At 41.8% G+C, this 22,458-nt stretch overlaps 1 protein-coding gene across 1 annotated transcript in view; it reads right to left on the minus strand.

Moving 5' to 3' along the window:
* TM4SF4 (transmembrane 4 L six family member 4) overlaps positions 1-15,465 on the minus strand; it is a 30,793-nt gene extending 15,328 nt beyond the window's left edge. The window contains exons 1-3 of the mRNA XM_002759502.6: positions 15,112-15,465; positions 14,252-14,341; positions 2,367-2,503 (exon numbers count right to left, since the gene is read on the minus strand). Of these exons, the coding sequence (XP_002759548.1) occupies positions 2,367-2,503; positions 14,252-14,341; positions 15,112-15,285 (401 nt within the window). The 5' untranslated portion in view covers positions 15,286-15,465. The remainder of the gene's footprint in view (positions 1-2,366; positions 2,504-14,251; positions 14,342-15,111) is intronic.
* Positions 15,466-22,458: the final 6,993 nt, after the last annotated feature.

The raw sequence follows: 22,458 nt of genomic DNA on the forward strand, positions 1-22,458 counted from the left end.
AGATAGAGAATTCTGAAATGTTTCCACTTGCCTGCAAGGTTTACCCTATTTTGTTTTTATTACTAAATCTTTATAATCTGGTGCCTGTTCATGATACTGGTTAGTTGCTGTTGTGAGGGAGATATAACATAACATATTTGAAAGCATCGATTACAGAGCAATACACAATAAATAACTGCAGTGAGATGAAAAATTGCTTCCCCAAAAGGACTAATGCCTGGAACTTCAAAAAGTGGTTTCCTGTCCTTCCCTCAGTTTGGCATTTGGTGTGGTGGCCCACAGGCCAGCTGTCACTCCTGACCTGGGGCATTGGTCCCATCCCATCCCAAGCACGATGTGCGTGTGTGAGGGGAGGGTGTTAGGTCCTGCAGTCAGAACGTGTGAGGCCATTGAATGGCTTTGGAGTGTTATTTGGCATCTGTCGTGTTTCCTTTATCCCTCCTTTGTTTTGGATATACATTTATTTCAACCAACTTTAATTTTTCTAGGGAAGTATTATTCACATAACAGAAAAAATAAAAAATATGTTTACTGCGGCACTGATGTTGCTGGAATTAATAGAGTGCTCCTTGAAGCAAGACATAATCTGTAGCTTCACATACACACCCCTAGGTGGAGAGAGTGAGCTGGGCACGTGGGGAGGGGTGGGCGGGGCTCAGCCTTCTGGGATCTGAGCTCAAGCAAGCCAACCTCATGGCAGCTTAGCGTATCCCCAACAGCCCTCTCCGCATGACAAGAGTGTTTTTCACATAGTAAACTAAATATATTTGGAAACTACTGCACAAGGTATGAGGATGTTAGAGACCTTGTATTCTTTACGACTGAGGTGGGGATATTTCATGTGGGACATCTGTGAACAAACTGGGACCATGTATCACAGAGAACTAGGCTCCTTCACCTCCCCAGCCTGAAGCCTGTTCTTAAGGTGCTTTAGAATCTCATAGTAAATAAATACACAGTTTTGAGTTAATATATTGGTGTTCTACAGATTTTTTTTAGGCACGAATTGATCCTTCATGTTCAGGAAGACCCGATAATTATATTTCTTGACTCTGGGGATGTCAGTCACTGCTAGGCAGAGGGGCTGAGATGGTGAATAAAAAGATGCTCCAAGCCCCCTTGGAGGTGAGAAGTCTAGTACATCTTCGCCTAACAGATCTATTTACCATGACCGAAATGTCTTATACCTGTACTATTCAATATATGACTACTGAGTACTTGAAATATGGCTAGTGTGATTAAGGAATTGAATTTTTTTTTTTTTTGAGACAGAATCTTGCTCTGTTGCCCAGGCTGGAGTGCAATGGCTTGACCTCGGCTCACTGCAACCTCCGCCTCCCGGGTTCAAGTGATTCTCCTGAATCCCAAGTAGCTGGGATTACAGGCATGCACCACCATGCCAGCTAAATACTGTATTTTTAGTAGAGATGGGGTTTCTCCATGTTGATCAGGCTGGTCTTGAACTCCTGACCTCAGGTGATCTGCCTGCTTTGGCCTCCCCAAGTGCTGGGATTACAGGTGTGAGGCACTGCGCCCTGCCAGGAATTGAATTTTTAATTTAATTTTATTTAAATGAATTTGAGTGTAAGTAGCTGCATATGGATGCTGGCTACTGGACTGAATGGTCCCGTCCTGGTCAGTGCAGCGCAGAAGGATGTTTACCATGAAAGGCTAAGACTTGAAGTCAGAAGTCCTGGATTTGAGCCTTGCCACTGTCCTCAACCAACTACATAATTCTGAAGCTAGTTAAACTTATTTAGCCCACCTTGGCACAGGATAATTACCTCTTGAGGTTACTATGAAGATTAAATTATACATTTGTGGGATAAAGTTCTTTACAACGTACAAAGTACCATAAAATGTTATTTTAATGAGTCTATTAACATTAACTCGATAAACCTACAATGATTTCAATGTCATTTTCTGTTCATTTGCACTTAAACAATTCTTTAATTATAGACAATTTGGGGTATTAGTGAAAGCCCTTGAGCCCAGTTAGTGAGTAATTATTCTTGTTGTCTTTTATAAGATTTGTAGTGGAAACTATTACTCTGTTTATTAATATTATTAGTTGCCTTGTGTTGCTGCTAATAAATATTTGAGTGCAAGTGATGACACAACAAATCTCTTCCTTTCCTCAGGCTAAAGGAGGCATCCATCCTCTTTTAGTTATTTCTCCTGGGGTCTGTGAAAGGAGCAATTAGAGGTGAGATTCTATGCAACTTCGCTGGACTCCACAACTCCAGCTCTGCCTCCACGCCTGAGATTTGTGTATGGATAAAGATAGGACATTGTGTGCAGTCTCCCCTTGGGATCTGCCTGTGCCCCTTGTGGTGACAGGTGGTCATTGCAGGGTGTGGTCTTACCCATCGTGGAAGGGGTAGCCCCATGTATTATTGGCCATGAGGCATTTAGGACCCTTGTTGATTGAAATGGCTGAGATGATAAACGAGTATCCAGCTCCCAAGAATCCAACCACAGCAAATATTGTGGAGGTAAACATCTGGAAGAGAGGAATAAAGATAGTCAAATTCTCCAGGTAGTCCAGAGGATACACTTAGCACACCTAATCCACGTGCTGTTGTTGTACATGGTAACTACAAGAAGTTATGGGGTAGGAGCTAGTCTTTATAGTAGATTAGATTAGACCTGTGGGGTCTTCTAGAATGAATTTTGGTTTCTTCTTTTCCCTTCCATTTCTTTTTAACCTCTTCATTGATGACTGAGTTGTTGGTTCTGTTTTGATACCTTTGAGCCATGGCCTTTTAATCTTGTTAAAGATACACTCTCCTCCCCAGGGCTGATAGATAAAGCCAATCTATTATAGAATCAAAGAACCTTTGGAGTGTCAGTAATCTTAAAAGTTTTGTCGTCAAATTATTCTGTTGAGGCCAGTCACTGTGGTGTCTCATGTGACAGGCAGATTCTACTTATGAGAAAGAGTAAAAGTTTAAAACTCCTCCTCATTGGCCCTCATTATGTTCCTTGAGGCCAAAAAGATCGGGTCTAACCTCTCTTCCATTTGGCAGCAGTCTTTAAACTATCTGAAAATTGCCTTGACATCTCTCACCCCTTCCACACTTGGAGTTTTCTCTTCTTTAGGTTAAGCAATCCAAAAAATTCCATTCTTCTAAATATTTTTCTTTTTCTTTTTTTTTGAGATGGAGTCTCTGTCCACCAGGTGGGAGTGCAGAGTGCAATGGTGCTATCCCAGCTCACTGCAAACTCTGCCTCCTGGGTTCAAGCGATTCTCCTGCTTCAGCCGCCTGAGTAGCTGGGATTACAGGCTCCTGCCACCAGGTCTGGTTAATTTTTGTATTTTTAGTAGAGATGGGGTTTTACCATGTTGGCCAGGCTGGTCTTGAACATCTGGTCTTAAGTGATTCACCCGCCTCGGCCTCCCAAAGTACTGGGATTACAGGCTTGAGCCACTATGCCCTGCCTTCTAAGTATTTTTCTATGATGGAGATTAATTAAGGAAAAACAGATAAGACTGCCATATTTCTTTTTTCAATTATAAAATCAGAATAGAATTATTGACTGCCAAAGGCAGAAGCAATCCTGGAGTCCATCTAGGTTAACTCCTTCTTACAGATGAAAAAAATGTAGACCCAGAGATCTTAAGAACTTTTGCAATATCCATTCTAAACACTGATTAGAAAGTACCATGAAAACATTTAAAATTTTGGAAAATAAAAGGCTGAAAACTATCATCTCTGTCACTTTGATGACAAAGCACAGGGTTTAAGGTCGGCAGACCCAGACCCAGGCTTATATTTCAGCTTTGGTAGTCTTCTGTGTGTAATGACTTTTCATAATTAATGTGTCCTCAGAGCCTTAGTTTTGTCATCTTAAAATGGACATGATAGAGCCCACCTTAGATGTCTGTTGTAAAAATTAGACATGGTAACCTAAGTTAAATGTCAGCTACTTTCTCTTTCTCTTTCATGTTATTAATAATATTATCATAGTACATATTTGGGGTGGAGGGTGTGAAGTAAAGAGGGCCTGATGATGCCTGGGTGATTGGAATCTATGTAATAATGGAGTTCTACTTTAGCTGGTATTCATTTTCATATCATATATCAATGTATTTTGGATGCAACTTTTTAAAATAATTCTTTTTTTTTTTTTTTTTGAGATGGAGTTTCGCTGTTGTTACCCAGACTGGAGTGCAATGGCACAATCTCGGCTTACCACAACCTCCACCTTCTGGGTTCAAGTAATTCTCCTGCCTCAGCCTCCCGTGTAGCCGGGACTACAGGCACGCACCACCCTGCCCAGCTAATTTTTGTATTTTTAGTAGAGACGGGGTTTCACCATGTTGACCAGGAGGATGGTCTCGATCTCTTGATCTCGTGATCCACCCGCCTCGGCCCCCCAAAGTGCTGGGATTATAGGCGTGAGCCACCCCGCCCAGCCAAAATAATTCTTTTTAATAGAAAATTTAACTCTTTTGCCAACTCATCTGATTGATGCAACATTTGATACCAAGCTCTAACATCATGTGCTTTGTCTGACTCTCCTTGTAGAACTGACCCTTCCATTCTTCATTTCACAAATTTCTTTTATTATTATTATTTTTTTTGAGATGGAGTTTAGCTCTTGTTGCCCAGGCTGGAGTGCAATGGCATAATCTCAACTCACTGCAACCTCTGTCTCCTGGGTTCAAGTGACTCCCCTGCCTCAGCTTCCCAGGTAGCTGGGATTACAGACATGCACTACCACACCTGGCTATTTTTTGTATTTTTAGTAGAGACAGGGTTTCTCCATGTTGGTCAGGCTGGTCTTGAACTCTTGACCTCCAGTGATCTACTCACCTCGGCCTCCCAAAGTGCTGGGATTACAGGCATGAACCACCATAGCCGGCCAGATTGCACAAACTTCTATCATAGCACAATGCCTCTAATCCATTAATGCATAGCTTTTTACCTTTTTTTTTTTTTTTTTACACAGAGTCTTGCACCACTATAGGGGTGCAATCATGGTTCACTTCAGCCTAGACTTCCTGGGCTCGAGTGATCCTCCCACCTCAGCCTCCCAAGGAACCAGGGCTACAGGCATGTACTACCATGCCCAGTTAATTCAGACCTTTTTGTGGCTGTCTTCTCCAAATAGAGCACAAGTTCCTTGAAGTCACGAACAATAAGTTAGTTGAAGATAGGGCATTGTTCCACACTTAACATAGTTTTACAGTTTTTCTTCTTCTTAGCTTATCAAAGGCACTGGATAATGACTTATTGCATGTTTTCAATGACTAAGGTTTCGTATTACTAATTGTTTAGATTTTTTCCCTTTATTGTTTATGTTTAGGGTATCTAAATCCACTCTCAGCATCAAGAACATTCATGACTTTAACGTAGGTCAGAAGTAAGTGAACATTTTGGTCAATTTCTCATGTTAGAACAGGCAATCTTTTTTCTATAGGATATATGGTTGAATAATTTTGGGAATTGCTGGATTACATAAATAAGTTTCGTTCCTGCTGTACTTCTTTTTTTTTTCTTTATCTTTTTTAAAGATGGGGTTTTACCATCATGGCCAGGCTGGTCTTGAACTCCTGACCTAAGGTGATCCACCCACCTCAGCCTCCCAAAGTGCTAGGATTACAGGCCTGAGCCACTGTGCCCGGCTGCCTGCTGTACTTCTGAGAGTATAGTACTTATGAGACATGAATGTGTGCAACATCTGAGAAGGAAATCTATGTATGCTGGAATATAAGGAAAATCAATCACTCTCACATTATTCCTCAGAAATGAGGGAATTACCTTAGAGTTGAATCCTTATTTCATCTATCAGACAATAAGGTATTTCCTCAAACACTTTATTTTGAACAACCAGTGGAGAAGACATTAGTCAGAAACAACTCAATCATTGTTGGATGACAGAATTGTGTTAAAAATTTTTTTCTTAACACGTATTTATTATTATAAAATGGTTGACCCCACAGTTCCTAGTTGTGGATACTATAGTTAACATGCCTTTTAAAGGGCATTCTAGACGAGCATGGTGGCTCACACCTGTAATCCCAACACTTTGGGAGGCCAATGCGGGCAGATCATGAGGTCAGGAGTTCAAGACCAGCTTGACCAACATGGTGAAACCCCATCTCTATTAAAAATACAAAATTTAGCCGGGCGTGGTGGTGCATGCCTGTAATCTCATCTGGCTGAGGCAGGAGAATCGCTTGAATCTGGGAGGCGGAGGTGGCAGTGAGCTGAGGTCAAGCCATTGCACTCCAGTGTGGGCAACAAAGCAAGACTCTCTCAAAAAAAAAAAAAAAAAGAGGACATTCTAAAACAAGCACACTTCATGTTTATAATTGTGGAGATCATTAGTATATACCTGTAGGAGGAATGTTTGAACATTGTCTTTGTCTTCTGAGAATTGATATTTGTGACTAAGAGTGAAATTTCCTGACAACATCATGCATAGACACAAAAATGTGGTATTTAAACTTAAATGGAAAAGAAGATGTGCTGTGGGAGCCTTTTGATGGTTTAAAGCATGTCTTTAGTAGTAGGAAAATACATTGATGTAAAAGAAACATGAATATTTATTTACTTTAAAATAAATGGGCCAGGCGCAGTGGCTCAAGCCTATAATCCCAGCACTGTGGGAGGCTGAGGTGGGCAGATCACATGTGCCCAGGAGTTCAAGCCCAGCCTGGGCAACATGGCAAAACCTCATCTCTATAAAAACTACAAAAATTAGCAGGACATGGTAGTCTGTAACTGTAGTCCCAGCTACTCAGGAAGCTGAGGTGGGAGAATTGCTTCAGCATGGGAGGCAGAGGTTGCAGTGAGCTGAAATCACACCACTGCACTCTAGCCTAGGTGACAGAATGAGACTCTGTCTCAAAAAAAATAATAAATGGGAGAAATGTCAGTTCACAATCAATATATTAAAATTATTTCATATTTTATATAACATGTTTTAAAATATGTTTATATTACTGAAAGTTTATATATTATTGTTGGTTAAATAGCTTTTCTGAAGTTTCTTCATGGGAAAATAAGACATGGTTTTATGTTCAGATGTGCTTTATACCTGCAGTTGGGTATACATGGTACTTGCAGTTTTCCATTCTTATTGAATCCTATACTTTTTTTTTCTTTGAGTCCTTGTAAGAAAATGCTTTGTAAAATGCTGCTACAATTTTTTTTTCTTCAGTTTATTTTAAATAGAGATGGGATCTCACTCTGTTGCCCAGGCTGGTCTCAACCTTCTGGTCTCAAGCCATTCTCCTTCCTTGGCCTCCCAAATTACTGGGATTAGAATACTGGGATTACTGAGCCATCACACCTGGCCTACAATTCTTACTGAGAGCTTATATGGCTGTTTTTCTGTTTCTTAGCCAACTCCATGCTCCAACCAAATTTCTGTTCAGTTAGGTATAGCTAGTATAACTCTAGGATTAGAGCAAGTGAAATCTTACCCTTAGGGCAGTTTCTTCTAATGCTACCTACTGCCCTTTCAGAAATAGGTTCTGAGTGGTCTGGAAACATTTGTCGACATGTGGCAGATGGAGTTGTCTTCATGAAAGACTAGGCTGTCATAGAGAAAAACATTCTATGAAGGAGGGGGGCGTCTCGGCACGTTTTATGGATAACGCACAGGAAGCAAGATATATGCTGTGTCGTGTAGCTTTAAGTTACTTCCAATTCTTAGAGATATGATCAGTCTAAAAGCCAGCATAGAATAACTTATTTATCATGGGTTTCATGACACAAAATGTTAAAAGAAAGAAAGGCCAGGCTTGGTGGCTCATGCCTGTAATTTCAGCACTTTGGGAGGCCAAAGCTGGCAGATTACTTGAGCCCAGAGTTCGAGATCAGCCTGGCCAACATGGTGAAATCCCATCTCTACAAGAAATACAAAAATTATTGAGGGGTGGTGGTGTGTGCTTGTAGTTTTAGCTACTTAGGAGGCTGAGGTGGGAGGATCGCTTGAGCCCAGGAAGTAGAGGTTGCAGTGAGCTGAGGTTGAACCACTGCACTCCAGCCTGGGCAACAGAGCCAGACCTTGTCTCCCGTCTAAAAGAAAAAAAAAAAAGGAAATAAAGAAAAAGAAAGAAAGGTTCTTGAGATCAAGTTGAGCAAGTTGAGTACATTAGAGAGCAGACACTTCAAAATTGGTATTATTTACAATAAATAGGCAAAAGTCCTGGGATATCTCTGGAAGGAGACAGTAATTGAGAACAGCGGGGACCTCTGAGGAGGGAAATTGAGACTTTGAAATCAGATAAGGGAGAATTCCTTTGCAGTTTTTGTGCTATGGGCATGCTCCACCTAGTCTAAGTGAATCAATGGTGAAGAAGGACACTACTGTGTTGTGGTCAAAGGTATGGTTTAGAAGCAGATGGATCTGGAGCTGAGTTCTGGTTCCTCCCTCATGATCTTGGGAAGTTAATCTTTTTTATTCCAGTTCCTATTCTGTAAAATAAGGCTCAATAATAAGTACCTGCCTTACAGATAATATGTAAGATAGCCTGATCAGTAAAGGTACACACCTCTCAAAAATCAGATCATCCCCAGGTGGGAAAGGCTACTAGCAATGCCCAATGCCTCACTGATAGGACACTCAGAATTATTTTTCCTGTTCCCAAGGTTTGGATAATTTCCCATGACATTAACAAGCACTTGATCGATGTCATTATTATGTTATAGTAGTTTTGTTATCATATCCTCACACACACACTTACTTTACACAAATATAGAGAGCGTAACCCTGAAGAGAAAAAAGTCAACAGGCTAATTCTCTCATAGCTGCTCAGGGCACAAATTCTGCTCACATTGTTAAAGAAATGTGTACAGCATGTGCTGTAAATATTTCCCTTGAAAGAGTAGATAAGAAGGCCTGCAATCATATGTCTTCTAATTCACCAGTTGTCAGCTTGAAAAACCTCCCTTTCAGTTGAGCTCTGGAGACAGACAGGTACCATCAGATCCCAGCTGGTGTGTGCTGAGGTCTGTGGGTGCTTATGTTGGCTGAAGTATCTCCCAAGGGTGTGGACATTCCTCCTTAGTAAGGAGGAACAGAGATTACCTGAAGTCTTTTTTTCTACTTAAAAATTAATATCCTCAATTTTTTGCCTGGGCTAGGCTTGGGAAGGGAGTGGGGGTAGTGGCAGTCAGAAACTTAACTTGCAGGAGCCCCAGTTTCCTCATTTATAAAATGAGGAGCTCAATGCCGAACTCGGAGGGTTGTTGTAAGGATTGAGCCTGATATATATGGAAAGCCCATTTTCCCTCCTAGATGTTCACTTACTTCATTCATCCAGCAAGTGGTTATTGGGGATCTATGTGTCCTCCATACCCTAGGTACTTTGTTGGTACTTCCTTCCTCTTCCCTTACACCAATCTCGTAAATCTTCCCCTAGAACTCACAACATCTGTATGAGAGGTAGTAACTGCCACGATCCGTTTTGTAGCAGAGGATTTTAAAGCATAGAAAATATTTACTGAACATACTGGACACGGTGGCTCATGCCTGCAATGCCAGGACTTTGGGAGGCTGAGGTGGGCAGATTATGAGATCAGGAAATCAAAACCAGCCTGGCCAAAATAGTGAAACGCCGACTCTACAAAAAATACAAAAAATTAGGCGGGCTTGGTGGTGGGTGCCTGGAATCCTAGCTACTCGGGAAGCTGAGGCAGGAGAATCGCTTGAACCCAGGAGGCAGAGGTTGCAGTGAGCCGAGATCGTGCCACTACACGCCAGCCTGGGCAACAGTGTGAGGCTCCATCTCAAAACCAAACAAACAAAAAGGAAATATTTACTGAAGAAAACAAATTTAATTTTTCTTTCAATATATTCCATTTCTCTAAAGGAATTGTCTTTCTTAAATCTTCCTCAAACTGGCTGTCATTCCAAGGAATGAGGAGGTAATTTAGGGATGCTTTTGGCCTGCAGGACCTCTGCAAGAGGGAGTCTCCAGAAATGCTCTCTAGGGGGCACTAGTGAGCCAGGCACAGGAAGAAGTGGGGCCCACAGCACACAGACTGCATTAGGACATGACCAAGACCTTTCTTCAAAAGAGGGAGGTTGATCATCTGGCCCTGCTTATGGGTGGGGTGGGTCTTGATCTGTCTAATATGCTTTAAGGATGGTGAAATGCCTGCCTACCCAATACATATCCTCATCAATCTGCCTTTCGTCTCATTATTAAAGACACTCCTTTGAGTCAAATCCAAGATTTACAAAAGACTCTTAATAAAACACGTACTTAACATGAACAAGTTAACAAAATTAATTTGCTGCCCTACTTGGCCCTGAGAGATCCATTTTTTAGAAGGATTAGAGGGCAGAGACGCTGACCAGCCACTGACATGCTGCCAAGAAGCCACTGGGGATCTCGGGTTTACCAAGAAACCATGAATCAGGTGATCCAAGATTCTTTCCAGCTCATTGTCTTGCTTTATCTCTGCAACCACAACATCCTGCTTCTCCTATCTCTTACTTCTTGGTTTTGCTACCCAAGAAAAGAGAAGAGAATGGTGCAGTTGGCTTCTGGGGAATGTTCCAGAAAGATATCATGAAGATGAGAGAGAGGAGCCAGGAAAAGAAATGACAGAGCAGGCTGTAGAGAGGGCAGAGGATTCAGCCCAGTAGCTGGTGGCCCAGTCTGTGTCTGCCTCACATGCCTTTCCACCTGCAGGGCTTCCTGTGCAGTGCTCCACAGAAGCCCTGCATCCCGGAAGCACCTGGAAACTAGAGGGGAATGCCGTGAGCCTTTGGAAAATAATTCAGAACTTCAGCAGTTCTCTCCAAATTAGGCTGTAGTTTTTGCTTTTTGTCTGACAAAATGCAAATACCTCATTTTGGAAAAATGATCAGTCAGGTGAGGTAGTGAGCACCTGTAGCCCCAGGTACTCAGGAGGTTTAGCGGGGAGGATTGCTTGAGTTCAGGAGTTCCAGAAGCTTGGGACCAACCTGGGCAACATAGTGAGACCCCCAACCATCTCAAAAAAAAAAAGAAAAAAGAAAAGAAAATAATTATTATTGTTTGATGCTCCAAAGCCTCAGAACACAACATCAAGGAAACAAGAGTCTGAAGCAGGGGCACGTGCTCAGTGGCCTTAAGGGCAGGGCAGGGACCCTAACTGATTGGAGTAGCCAGGGTGGGCCCTGTGGAGCTCAGCCAGGCCCAGTGCTGAGCTCCACAGGGCCCACCCTGGCTACTTGTGCCAAAATACAGGCCTAAGGGTGCCAGATTAATATTTTATTTCTTGGGAAAAAAGTCAGATATCTAGATACTTTATGTTCTATCTCTGAATTCTTAAAAATTGGCAGCTGATTAAAAACAAAAAAATCAAAAACAAGAGATCCTTCTGCTGGCTCCCCAGCATGTGGTCAGCCTTGGCCCAGGGCAGCCTTGCTAGGTGCCTTGGTTTATAGTCTGGCGCAGCGATCTTTTGATGGACACCGCCTCATCATCTGGACAGTCAGCTGGTCATTTGGAGAAGCTATTCTCAACTCATGCCAAAGGCCTGTTTCACATGAGGCTTAGACAGACCCCACCGCCAAAAATCGTATTGGGAAGACCAAATATTTCAGATCCTATTGACCCAAACATTTTTTTTTTTTTAATGAAACGTGCTTATAAAAACAATTTTTTCAGCTGGGCGTGGTGGCTCATGCCTGTAATCCCAGCACTTTGGGAGGCTGAGGCTGGTGGATCACCTGAGGTCAGGAGTTGGAGACCAGTCTGACCAACATGGAGAAACTCCATTTCTATTAAAAATACAAAATTAGCCGGGCGTGGTGGCACATGCCTGTGATCCCAGCTACTCAGGAGGCTGAGACAGGAGAATTGCTTGAAGCCAGGAGGCAAAGGTTGCAGTGAGCGGAGATCACACCATTGCACTTCAGCCTGAGTGACAAGAGTGAAACTCTGTCTCAAAAACAACATCAACAAAAACACTTTTTTTTTTGCCTTCATCTTTGACTTCATTTATGTCTAATTTTAAAAACCAAGTTTTGTGTAAACTTAGAATGCTATTTCACTTCTCACTGTGGTTATATGTAAATCTAAAAACAAAAATCAAGCAAACAAAATACCCCTTATTTTATACCAGCCAGTCTTTAGCCTTTAATTCAGCACCAGGTATGAAATGTCAGATTTCTAAAAGAAATGACTCTTCTTTCTTTTCATCCAATTTTCTTAATTGCTAATTAAAAAAAAAATCCTCATCTCCTGGGGAGGAAGGCAGCAAATCACACTGACACATGTGTACCTATGCAACAATCTTGCATGTTCTTCACATGTACCCCAAAACCTAAAATGCAATTTAAAAAATCCTCATCTCCAACTTTTATACCCCAAAAGTTCACGAGGTATAATAGGATTATAATTTAAGGGAAAAATAAGTTATAAATATCTTCTTTTCCTCTATAATTACATAAACTATCCTTTGTTGTGTAAAACATATATTTTATGATTATATTAAATTGTGGGTTTTTAAAAACATCTCTTTGTAAATGATGATTTTAAATGTTAACATAACAATTACCAATACGTATTTGGGACTCATGATGTTATATTCGCTTTGACTGACCTTTGAACTCACATGGAATCTGTAATGTATGCACATTGCACCAGCCTCAGTCCTTCACGTGTGCTCAATATTTTTTGATTGAATAAATGAACAAATAATGGTAAGAAAGAAATGTTAAAAGGATCCTGTTTCAGAACAGATAGATGCAACTTTCCCTTTAAGAAGTTCAAGTAAATGTGGTTAATTATTGCGGTTCATGAATCTTTTAAGTGGACAAGTAAACCGTGGGGGATTACAGGAGAAACTGGCCTTCCTCATCCTTCAGTCCAATAATTCCAGTTCTACCATGCTGCATTTCTGCCTCATCAATATATCTAACTCTTAATATTTTTCATCAACTCTCATTTTAGTCTTTATATCACTACCTGGATGAAAAATTAGAATAATTAGCAGATAGAAACACCATATTATTGCGTTTTAGTTAAATAATGTTGCATTCATTCCTGGAGCCTAAAACTTGTCCTCTCTTTATTAGAAAGGGAGATTATGAAGGGTAAAAAAATAGTAAAGATGACTGGGCACGGTGGCTCACATCTGTAATCCCAGCACTTTGGGAGGCCAGGCAGGTGGATTGCTTGAGTCCAGGAGTTTGAGACCAGCTCAGGAAACGTGCCAAAACTCTGTCTCTACTGAAAACACAAAAAATTAGCTGGGTAGGGTGGTGCACTTGTACTCCCAGCTACTTGGGAGGTTGAGGTGGGAGAATCACTTGAGCCTGGAAAGTCAAGGCTGCTGTGAGCCAAGATTTATCCTGGGCAAACAGAGTGAGAACCTGCCTCAATAAAATAAAATAAAGTAAAATAAAAATAAAGATTTATGCCTACCAAAATAAGATCTTTTTCTTGATAGAATCAAAAGGATTGAGGGAGAATTGAATGGGAACAGCATTCTATATTTTTGAAAGGTATAGCACATCTGTGTACCACCAGAGCTTGTCCCATATTTGAGAAATTCCAGTCTAGTCCAGCTTCCTTCTAGTCCCTTTACACATGAGCTAAGGTAGGCAAAGCAGTACAATGACTTGCTCAGTTGCAAAATGGGGCCTGTCCTCATGGACTAGTATTCTTTCCACTGCACCCTGGATCTTTGATCCCTAATCTCTCTAATTAGTTCACCTACTAAAAGATGGATGGCCGCATGAAACAAGAGAGGAAACAAGTCCTGAGATGAGCCCAGTGGAAGCGGGGAGGTGCTGAGCCTCAGAGATAGAGAACAGGGAAGTGGTGTAGGTGAGGAACCTAGAAGGCTACTGGGGAGGGGAAGATACCATCTTTTATCCTATCCCAAGTCCCTTTTACAGAAGAGGCAATTCAGAGCCAGAGAAGAGAAACGCCTTGTCCAAGTTCTTATGGCCTCTCAGTAGCAGAGAAATGCGATAGCCCCATCTTTGCCTTCCAGGCTTGCATCTGTATATGGCACCCGCCTGAATCTCCAGCTCTGACTTCCCATCACTTTGTAAAACCTAATACAGTATTCATTTCTTATAAGTATGAGGGCTATGGTATTTTGGAAAATTATTATTTCTCACATTGGCAGGAAGAATCAAAGTTTTATCCCTTCACCAGCTGCTCCCAGAGTCCTGGCTGGAGCTGATAACTTGTCTCCACCCCCATGCTGCCCAGCATAAAAAGACAGAGCACGCTGGAGTAATTCTAGTAGCTGCCACCACCCCCCCGCCCATGGTAACTCACCGCAAATCGCTTCCCACAGCCCTGGTTGCCGCAGCACCCACAGCAGTCATTGTTCTTCAGGCCCAAGAACACCAGTGCAGGGAAGATCATCTACCAGCAAGAGAAGCACCTCAGAGAGAGTCCAGGAGTTAAAGGGAGGGCCTAAGCCTGCCTGACTTTGTAAGAAGCCCCATCGATAATGAGGGACTTGGAGGCCCAAAGGGAATGGCAAAGTAACAGAGCACGGCTGGCGGGATGGTGGAGTATTATGGAGTGCTTAGGCTCCATTTGGCCAGCTTCAATGAGGCAAGATTTCAAGATCTGACTTTCCATTTAGATTGTGTGTTAGGAAAAAGAGTAAGAAACTTCAGTTGTCATGACACTGAACTGTCCTCAATTGTCATGAAAAATGAGTCTCTCTCCCTTTCTCTCTCTCAACTGGAGGTTCCCGATTCTATTGGTAAAGAAATCATTGGGTCCTAAGTGGAAGAGAACTGCTTTGACAACTGCTTTTCTTGGTGGTTTTAAGTCAATCAATTTGCTAGAAAGCATTGCAGGTTTGTTGTTGTTGTTTTGGGCACTATCTTGTTGGAATCAAGAAATTATGTGGCCTTCACTTCAGTTCGTGGACTCAAATGACACATGAGAACTGCCAGCCCAAGCTTGGAGATTAATTACTTTATCTCCAAGTAAATTTAGTTGACGTGTCCTTATCAGCTCCTAACAGAAAGGGGAAATAAATTAAGGCATTGACCTCTCATCATGCAATGCTTGGGCTTCTGTTACCAACTAAATATCTCCCCAATAGGTACCTGATTTAAAGAGGATCGGGGAGAAGGGGAAATCTCCCTTAGCGGGGATTTTAAGGCTTTCTTACTCACCAAGACACCGTTTCCTAATATTCCTCCGAAAAACCAGATCTCTTGGGAAAGGTGGTCGTTGTCATCTATCACTTTTCCTCCAGGAAAAAATAACAGGATGTTAGCCAGGAAGCCAAATAAAGCAAGGGGAATGAGGGTGCCCCCCAGGCATCTGGCACAGCCACCAGTGCACATGCTGGGGTGGTATGATACAGGTCAGCAATCAAAAGCTCCTCACTGCTGTCTTCTCGGGGCCTCTTCACGGGTTTTGGCCAGAGAGTCCTTGGAATTGTCCCCAATTCAATCAGTATTTTAGGGCTGAGAACCAAATTTCCTTGAACTGCGGCCTTGGAGTTGCTTCAGCTTCTCAAAAATAGCAGAACCTCGATGGCGATGGACATTTATACATTCTCCCTGACCTGGGAAGTGCTTTTTTTTTTTTGCACCCCCTTTAATGAGATTACGTTAAGAGCAATCATTCAATCATTTTGCCATGGAGACCAATAACCTTTGTTAATAATCCACCAGCACAGACAGGACACTCACATTGTTGCAATCGAAGACAGGGCTGGAGCAAACAGCATTTAGAACCACTGCACCTTTAATCTGACAGTGCCCATGCCCAAATAAAGAAATATTTTCCCCAGACTCTTTATAAATCACGAATATAATTGAGTTACATCCTGGTTAAAATCATGTCTCCCAAGTACTTAATGGTGTACAGTGCATGTCTTGTCTTTTCCACTGAAAGCCTGGAATACAGGGTTATCCAAGAGAGCTTCTGTTTTCCTCAACATGAAAATAATTTGATGGTCTAGTTGTGTAACGTTGAGCTCAGACTTACAAGAATTTTTTTTCTTTTGTTCTTTTTTTTTCCTTTTCCCCAGTGAACAAGAATTCTTTTAAGGAAAAAAGTAACTGTTCATTTTATTGTTTGATTGCTGTATTTATCTATTTGTTACTCAATTAAGTAATTAAGTTCTATCTTTTCCCTACACGATGTGATGGAATTAGCAAAACAGTTTTCCTAATCATGTTTTTTCAGCTATGTCTTCCATATAAGAATAAAGGAACCATCAATCACTAAGGCTAAGGGGAAAGGAAGGTTGGCATTGGGTAGAAAGGGAGAAAGAAGGTCCTAATGAGTTGACAGGCGAGAAGACACGGTTGGAAGAGCAGTTAGAGAGTGTGGGAGGCAGTAAGACACACCCCTATTGGAAAGTTTGCCAACTGCCAGGGTCATAATTCATTATTCATTTGCTCTGTGCCACATAAGAAGGTCTCTGCCACACCTAGACCAAGCCCTACATTATGCGATGGCCCTGCATGGTACTGGTATTACATAACAGCTGAAGGATTAAGAGGTGAAACAGGAAGTCTTACTAGTTCTTCATTGAGAATCTAGAGGTTAAAATAGGTCAAATATTTTAAGGAGTCGAATTTTGGCAAAATAAAAAGTAAGTGACATTACCATAGTGAGACCTGTCATACTGTGGAATAGGCCACCTGCTTACCAGGAAGCTGGGGGCAGGGCTCTGCCAAGGCTTAGAGGCCCTTGGAAAGAGAAGCTGTGGGAAGGATTCCAGAGAAGTCAGACTGGATAAATGAAGAGGCTCCTTCTAAAATTTCTACGAAATGAATACTGGTTGCTAGTAAAGATGCTTAGAAATCTCAGGGTCAGGATGAGAAAGAAAGCAGAAAAACAGCAAATGTTTATAGAGCCATGCATAATATTCCAAGCACAAATGAGCATCTTAAATGTTTCTCACCCTTCTGTGAAGAAGGTGTCACATCCTCACCCTTCACAGGTGAGGACGTTTCTGCTCAAAGAGAGTTTTGCAAGGTCATCTCAGCATAACAGGAAGAGCTAAGATTTTGTTTTTTATTTATACATACTATTTTACACATTTATGGGGTACCTGTGATACTTTGTTACATGTGTACAGTGTACAGAGATAAAGCCAGGGTATTTGGGGGTATCCATCACTGAATATTTATCATATCTATGTGCTGGGATCAGTTCAAGTCCTCTCTTCTAGCTACTTTGAAATCTATAATACATTATCACTAACCATGGTCACTTTCCTCTGAGGTCAAACAATAGAGCTTATCCCTTTGCCTAACTGTAGGTTTATACCCATTAGCCTACCTCCCTTCAACTCTGACTCTGCATTGCCAAAAACCCAGGCTATGGTCTTTCTCACAGATTTTCCCTTTCAAAAATAAACAAACAACAAAACATCATATTTTCAATATAGACAATAGAGTGACACTCTGTGTGAGGTATACGCACGCACTGGGAGACACTTCCTTCTGAACGACAAGAAATGTGATTTTATTTCTTATTACAAAATAACATATGACTTTTTTTGGTAGAAAAATTAGATATACAGACAAGCAGAAGGAAGAAAAGGAAAACCAGCTGTGTTTCCACCAGAAGCAGACAAGGACTGTCACCACTATGCTGGTAGCTGTTTTCCAACACCCCAGGCAGGGGCAAATGAGCTTTATTTATAACCCAGTGGCTTCTGACAGGGAGTCTTGAGTGTATGAACTCTAAAGAAGGCAACAGTCCTGGGGGTGAGCAGACTGGATTAGTCAAATGCACATGCCACTTACAGCTAGGCAGCTCCCCTTTGGGAACTGGGGAGCTTTTTTCTTTCTCCCTGGACTATGCCTTTTGCTTCTAGAAATTACCATCATGGCATTTAACCAATACTAGCCCTAATGTCCTAGATTTTTCAGACTGGCAACTGGAGTTACCCATCTATACTGTCTGAGTGAATAGTTGAAAGTAAGAAATATTGTGGAGTATGCTTCGGTTTTCTTTCAGGATTTTTAAAGAAAATGTTGTATATGACTAACTTTGAGGAAGAGCCTGAGGTAACTTATTTCCTGTGTAGAGGAAGAGAAACACTGAAAGACAGTCATCTTTCTGGAATGCCCTGACCACTTGAGACGTCAAACGCTTGGATAGTGACTAACTCATTAATTGTTCAACTATTAATTATGCCTTCAGACCTCTAGGCAAGAAGTGGAATCTGGAGAGAGGGAATGGCGGGAGGAAGGGAACCTTGGTGAAATTCACCCTCTGGAAGTGTAGTGGGGAAGTCACCAACAGACTGCTATAGGTGCAAAGGAAAATTATGTGAGATTCTGAGAATCATTTTTGTGATACTCCTGCTTGGTAGTTTATTGCTTACTCTGTTCCACTGGGTGTTTAGCAGTAAATACTTTAAACTAAAAAGGCTAACCCCCTTGTTTTCAGAGATAGCAAGAAGGAAGCGGCCAAGGACATTGAGCCCCATTCTGTCACTAGGCTTGGAAGGAGACCTCAGAAATGAGAGCAGATGGTAGCTCTGGAAGGGATAGAATGACAAGAGGGATCCTTGGGGGAAGAAAGGGAAAAGAATGTGAATATGGATGCTGTCTCCATGGACCTCACCCAATGGGAGGTTTGACCACATGGGATTAAGCAGCAGGAAGTCCAGAGGTTCCTTTCAGTGATGCAGGAAGTCAGTTCCTCAGCCAGCAAGCACAGGAGCAGGAGATGTTCACCCTGAAATGGGTGAAGAGCTGTCAATTCAGTGCAATGCAGTGTAATCAATAAGTGTGTTTGGTACCAATGTGCCAAGTACTGTCCTTGTGAATAAAATAAATCTAAGACTTGCTTTCTGCCCTCAATGATATTACAACCTTTTACTTGTGACAAGAGACAAGAGAACCCATACACAGAGGTTCAATGAGTAACTGCCCCTTAGCAGAAGAACAAGACATGGTTTCTTCTGCTTGTCTTAAAGCAGAGCATTCTCATCTATTCATACAGAATATCGGGAAGAAGACGGGTCTCCACACATTTGCATTCAAATAAAATTCAGGTCCTCATCTTTACTAACCTAGGTAATGAAAGTAGATTGTTAAAAGTGATTTCCCAAAGGAGGAAAAAAATAGAAAATATTAGGGCATTGCATGTAATAAGAGCCATCTTATGAAATGTTTGTTATGTATGCATGGATGTTATGTAATATCACAACATGTTTTGTTTACTATAGGTCTCCAATGAAAAAATAAAGATCAAACCAGGTAGTGAGAGTTAGTGATCTTTATAAAGTGAGAACTAGTGATCTCTATAAATGCCAAACTATATTACATGCTTTTGCCAAAAACCCTCAGGAGGCTTCCACGGCCCTCACATCTTAAATTTAGTCCTTCCTGATTTTTCTTCCAGCCAGATAAGTCCTCCTGCCTTCCTGTTTCCTCCTCTGCTCCCTTCTCCTGCTTTCCTTCTACACCCTTCCAGGACTCAGCTCAGTGGCCATTTTTCTGGAGAAGTCTTGTTTTATAAGAAAGCTCTTTCACCGTCAAGATATGTTTGGGAAATCTGAATAACACAGAGCAAAATAGGGCTCTGAATGGCAGAACTTTTTTGAATCTTTTAATTTGCAAGTGCATGTGTAATTATTGGGGAGCTGAGAAATATAGTACCCGGAATTTTCCAAGCTTCAATGCCTGCAGAACCCATCTTTTGTATCCTGTAGCTAGCAGGACTAGGATTCTCCAAAACAACCTCTGGAAAACTTGGAGCTCACTCATTTCCCAAATGCTTGTGATGGAATCCGTGTTGGCAGAGAGAAGGCAAGTGGTGACTTGAGGCAAGGCAGTATATAATGAGAGCAAAGATGGAAGACAGGATAAAGTACAATTTGGGGAAATGGTGAGGTGCCAAGGTAATGAGATTGGAGCAGCACTGAGAGCCAACCTGGCCTCCATGGACAGAGGAAAGTAAAATATCTTGCCAAGGGAAGACAGTCACTATTCTCTAAGAGCTCTGATGCTTCATGATGGACGCCTCCATGCATGCACCACTTCAACATGAGTGTTCCCTACAGCACCACAGTCCTGGGAGAGGCTACACTACTAAAAGACCACGTGGTCTGGAGAACTAGAAGACACAGGGCTCCCTCTCCCACGTCTCTGTCTTACTATCTAGAGTTGTCATTGAGCTAGTCTATAGGAGCAAGTATTTACATGACATTATTGTCCCTGTTTTAGAGATGCGGAAACAAAAACAAGTGGTAAGCATTGTTCTGGTTATTTATTTATTTTTTGAGACTGGGCCTCACTCTGTCACCCAGGCTGGAGTGCAGTGGGACAGTCACAGCTTATCAAAGCCTTGACTGCCTAAGCTCAAGCGATCCTCCTGCCTTATCCTCCTGAGGGACTACAGGCACACACCACCATGACAGGCTAATATATATATTTTTGAGACAGCATCTTGCTCTGTTGCCCAGGCTGGAGTGAAGTGGCATGATCTTGGCTCACTGCAGCCTCTGCCTCCCAGGTTCAAGCAGTTCTCATGCCTCAGTCTCCCAAGTTGCTGAGAACACAGGCGTGCACCACCACACCCAGCTAATTTTTATATTCTTAGTAGAGACAAGATTTCACCATTTTGGCCAGGCTGGTCTCAAACTGCTGGGCTCAAGCAATCCTCCCATCTCTGCCTCTCAAATTGCTGGGATTACAGGTGTGAACTACTGCATCAGGCCACTGGTTATCTTTTGATGTATAATAAACCAACTCAAAACAGTGACTTTAAAATAATAATCATTTCACTTTATCTCAGGATTTTGTGGATCAGGAAGATGGGTAGAAACCAACTGGGTGATTCTTCTGCTCTGAGTAGCATTGATTGGGGTTATCTGTGGTTCTTCAGTTGTGGCCACAATGGTTTGCAGAGTTCACGACGGTTTCACTTATATGCCAAGGTGCCTTGTTGGGAACAGCTATAACATTGGGCTCAGTGGGGCCCCTGCTTTTCTTTCTTTGGCCCTCCATGTGGTTTCTGCAACACAACCATGTGGTTTCTGTGGTTTTTGCATGGTAACATAAGGCTTTGAGATATAAGAAGTATAAGCTGCCATTGTTTTAAGGCCTGAATCAGAAAAATGGCCAATTTGGCCATATTTTATTGGTCAACATAGTCAGAATGATCTCAAATTCAAAGGGAGGGAACATAGACCTCACTTCTTTGTGAAAGAAATGTCAGAGACTTTCTGGTCATCTTTAATTCACCACAGAAATAAAGGTAGATTTGAACCAAGGGAGTCTGATCATAGAGACTATCCTCTTAATCACCACAATATAATGCTTCAGAAACCGAAGACTGGTGCCTACTGTTTGCTCAACACAGAAAGGACTGCCTGCATGCATTTAGCTTCAAATCAAGGGACTTTCTCAGCCACAGGCTAAATTATCTGGATAATTCCCTCCGTTTTGTATGGGTAGACACAACCCGAGTTAGGATTTGAACTTGAGGATCTAGCAGCCTAAAAGTATCTCTACCCTAAAAGTAGCCATCTACACCCTCAAAGTATCTCTAGTTGTTTTTAAAATTAGAATGAGCAAATGCAAATCTGTTCCTGCCTCATGACTCAAAGTGGTGCTATATAGTCCCTTCTAACGTAGGTCTCAGTACAAAAGGGCATAGCAGTGACCTCTCAGAGAGGCGTGAGCTCTAGCTGGTAAATCTGTCTGAGATGACCAATCCAAATATCGATTTGTTTTAGCGTTCTTTCATATCGTCATGGTTATAGGTGAAAAGTTAACTTTCAACAGGAATTCACCCCTCACCCACTCTCCATAAAGTAAGACATCACTAACTGGTTCCTCATCTTCTTTTTAAGATTAAACATGGGTTCAAACCAAGTTTAGAAATTCATGTTATGGTTTTAAAATGCAGAAAAATTTTTAACACTGCATTTGTTTTAAATGTCTATATATCTGACTTTGTATAATTATGTATTATTTTTTTCATCTGTGCCTTTGCACAGGTATTTTCCCATTTGTTTTTTAAAAATATTTTTCCCAATAATTTTTGCTTATAAAAATTTATAAACAGGCCAGGCATGGTGGCTAATGTCTGTAATCCCAGCACTTTGGGAGGCTGAGGTGGGAGGATCCTGAGGTCTAGAGATCGAGACCATCCTGGCCAACATGGTGAAACCCTGTCTCCACAAAAAATACAAAAACTAGCTGGTTGTGTAGGCATGTGCCTGTAGTCCCAGCTACTTAGGAGGGTGAGGCAGGAGAATACTTGAACCCAGGAGGTGGAGGTTGTAGTGAGCCACGATTGTGCTACCACACTTCAGCCTGGCAACAGAGTGAGACGGAGTCTCTGCAAAAAAAAATTGGCTGGGCGCGGTGGCTCATACCTATAATCCCAGCACTTTGGGAGGCCGAGGCGGGTGGATCACGAGGTCAAGAGATCGAGACCACCCTGGTCAACATGGTGAAACCCCGTTTCTACTAAAAATACAAAAAATTAGCTGGGAATGGTGGCGTGTGCCTGTAATCCCAGCTACTCAGGAG

This window comes from Callithrix jacchus, chromosome 17, assembly GCF_049354715.1.
Source record: "Callithrix jacchus isolate 240 chromosome 17, calJac240_pri, whole genome shotgun sequence".
In the NCBI taxonomy this organism is placed as follows: Eukaryota; Metazoa; Chordata; class Mammalia; order Primates; family Cebidae; genus Callithrix; species Callithrix jacchus.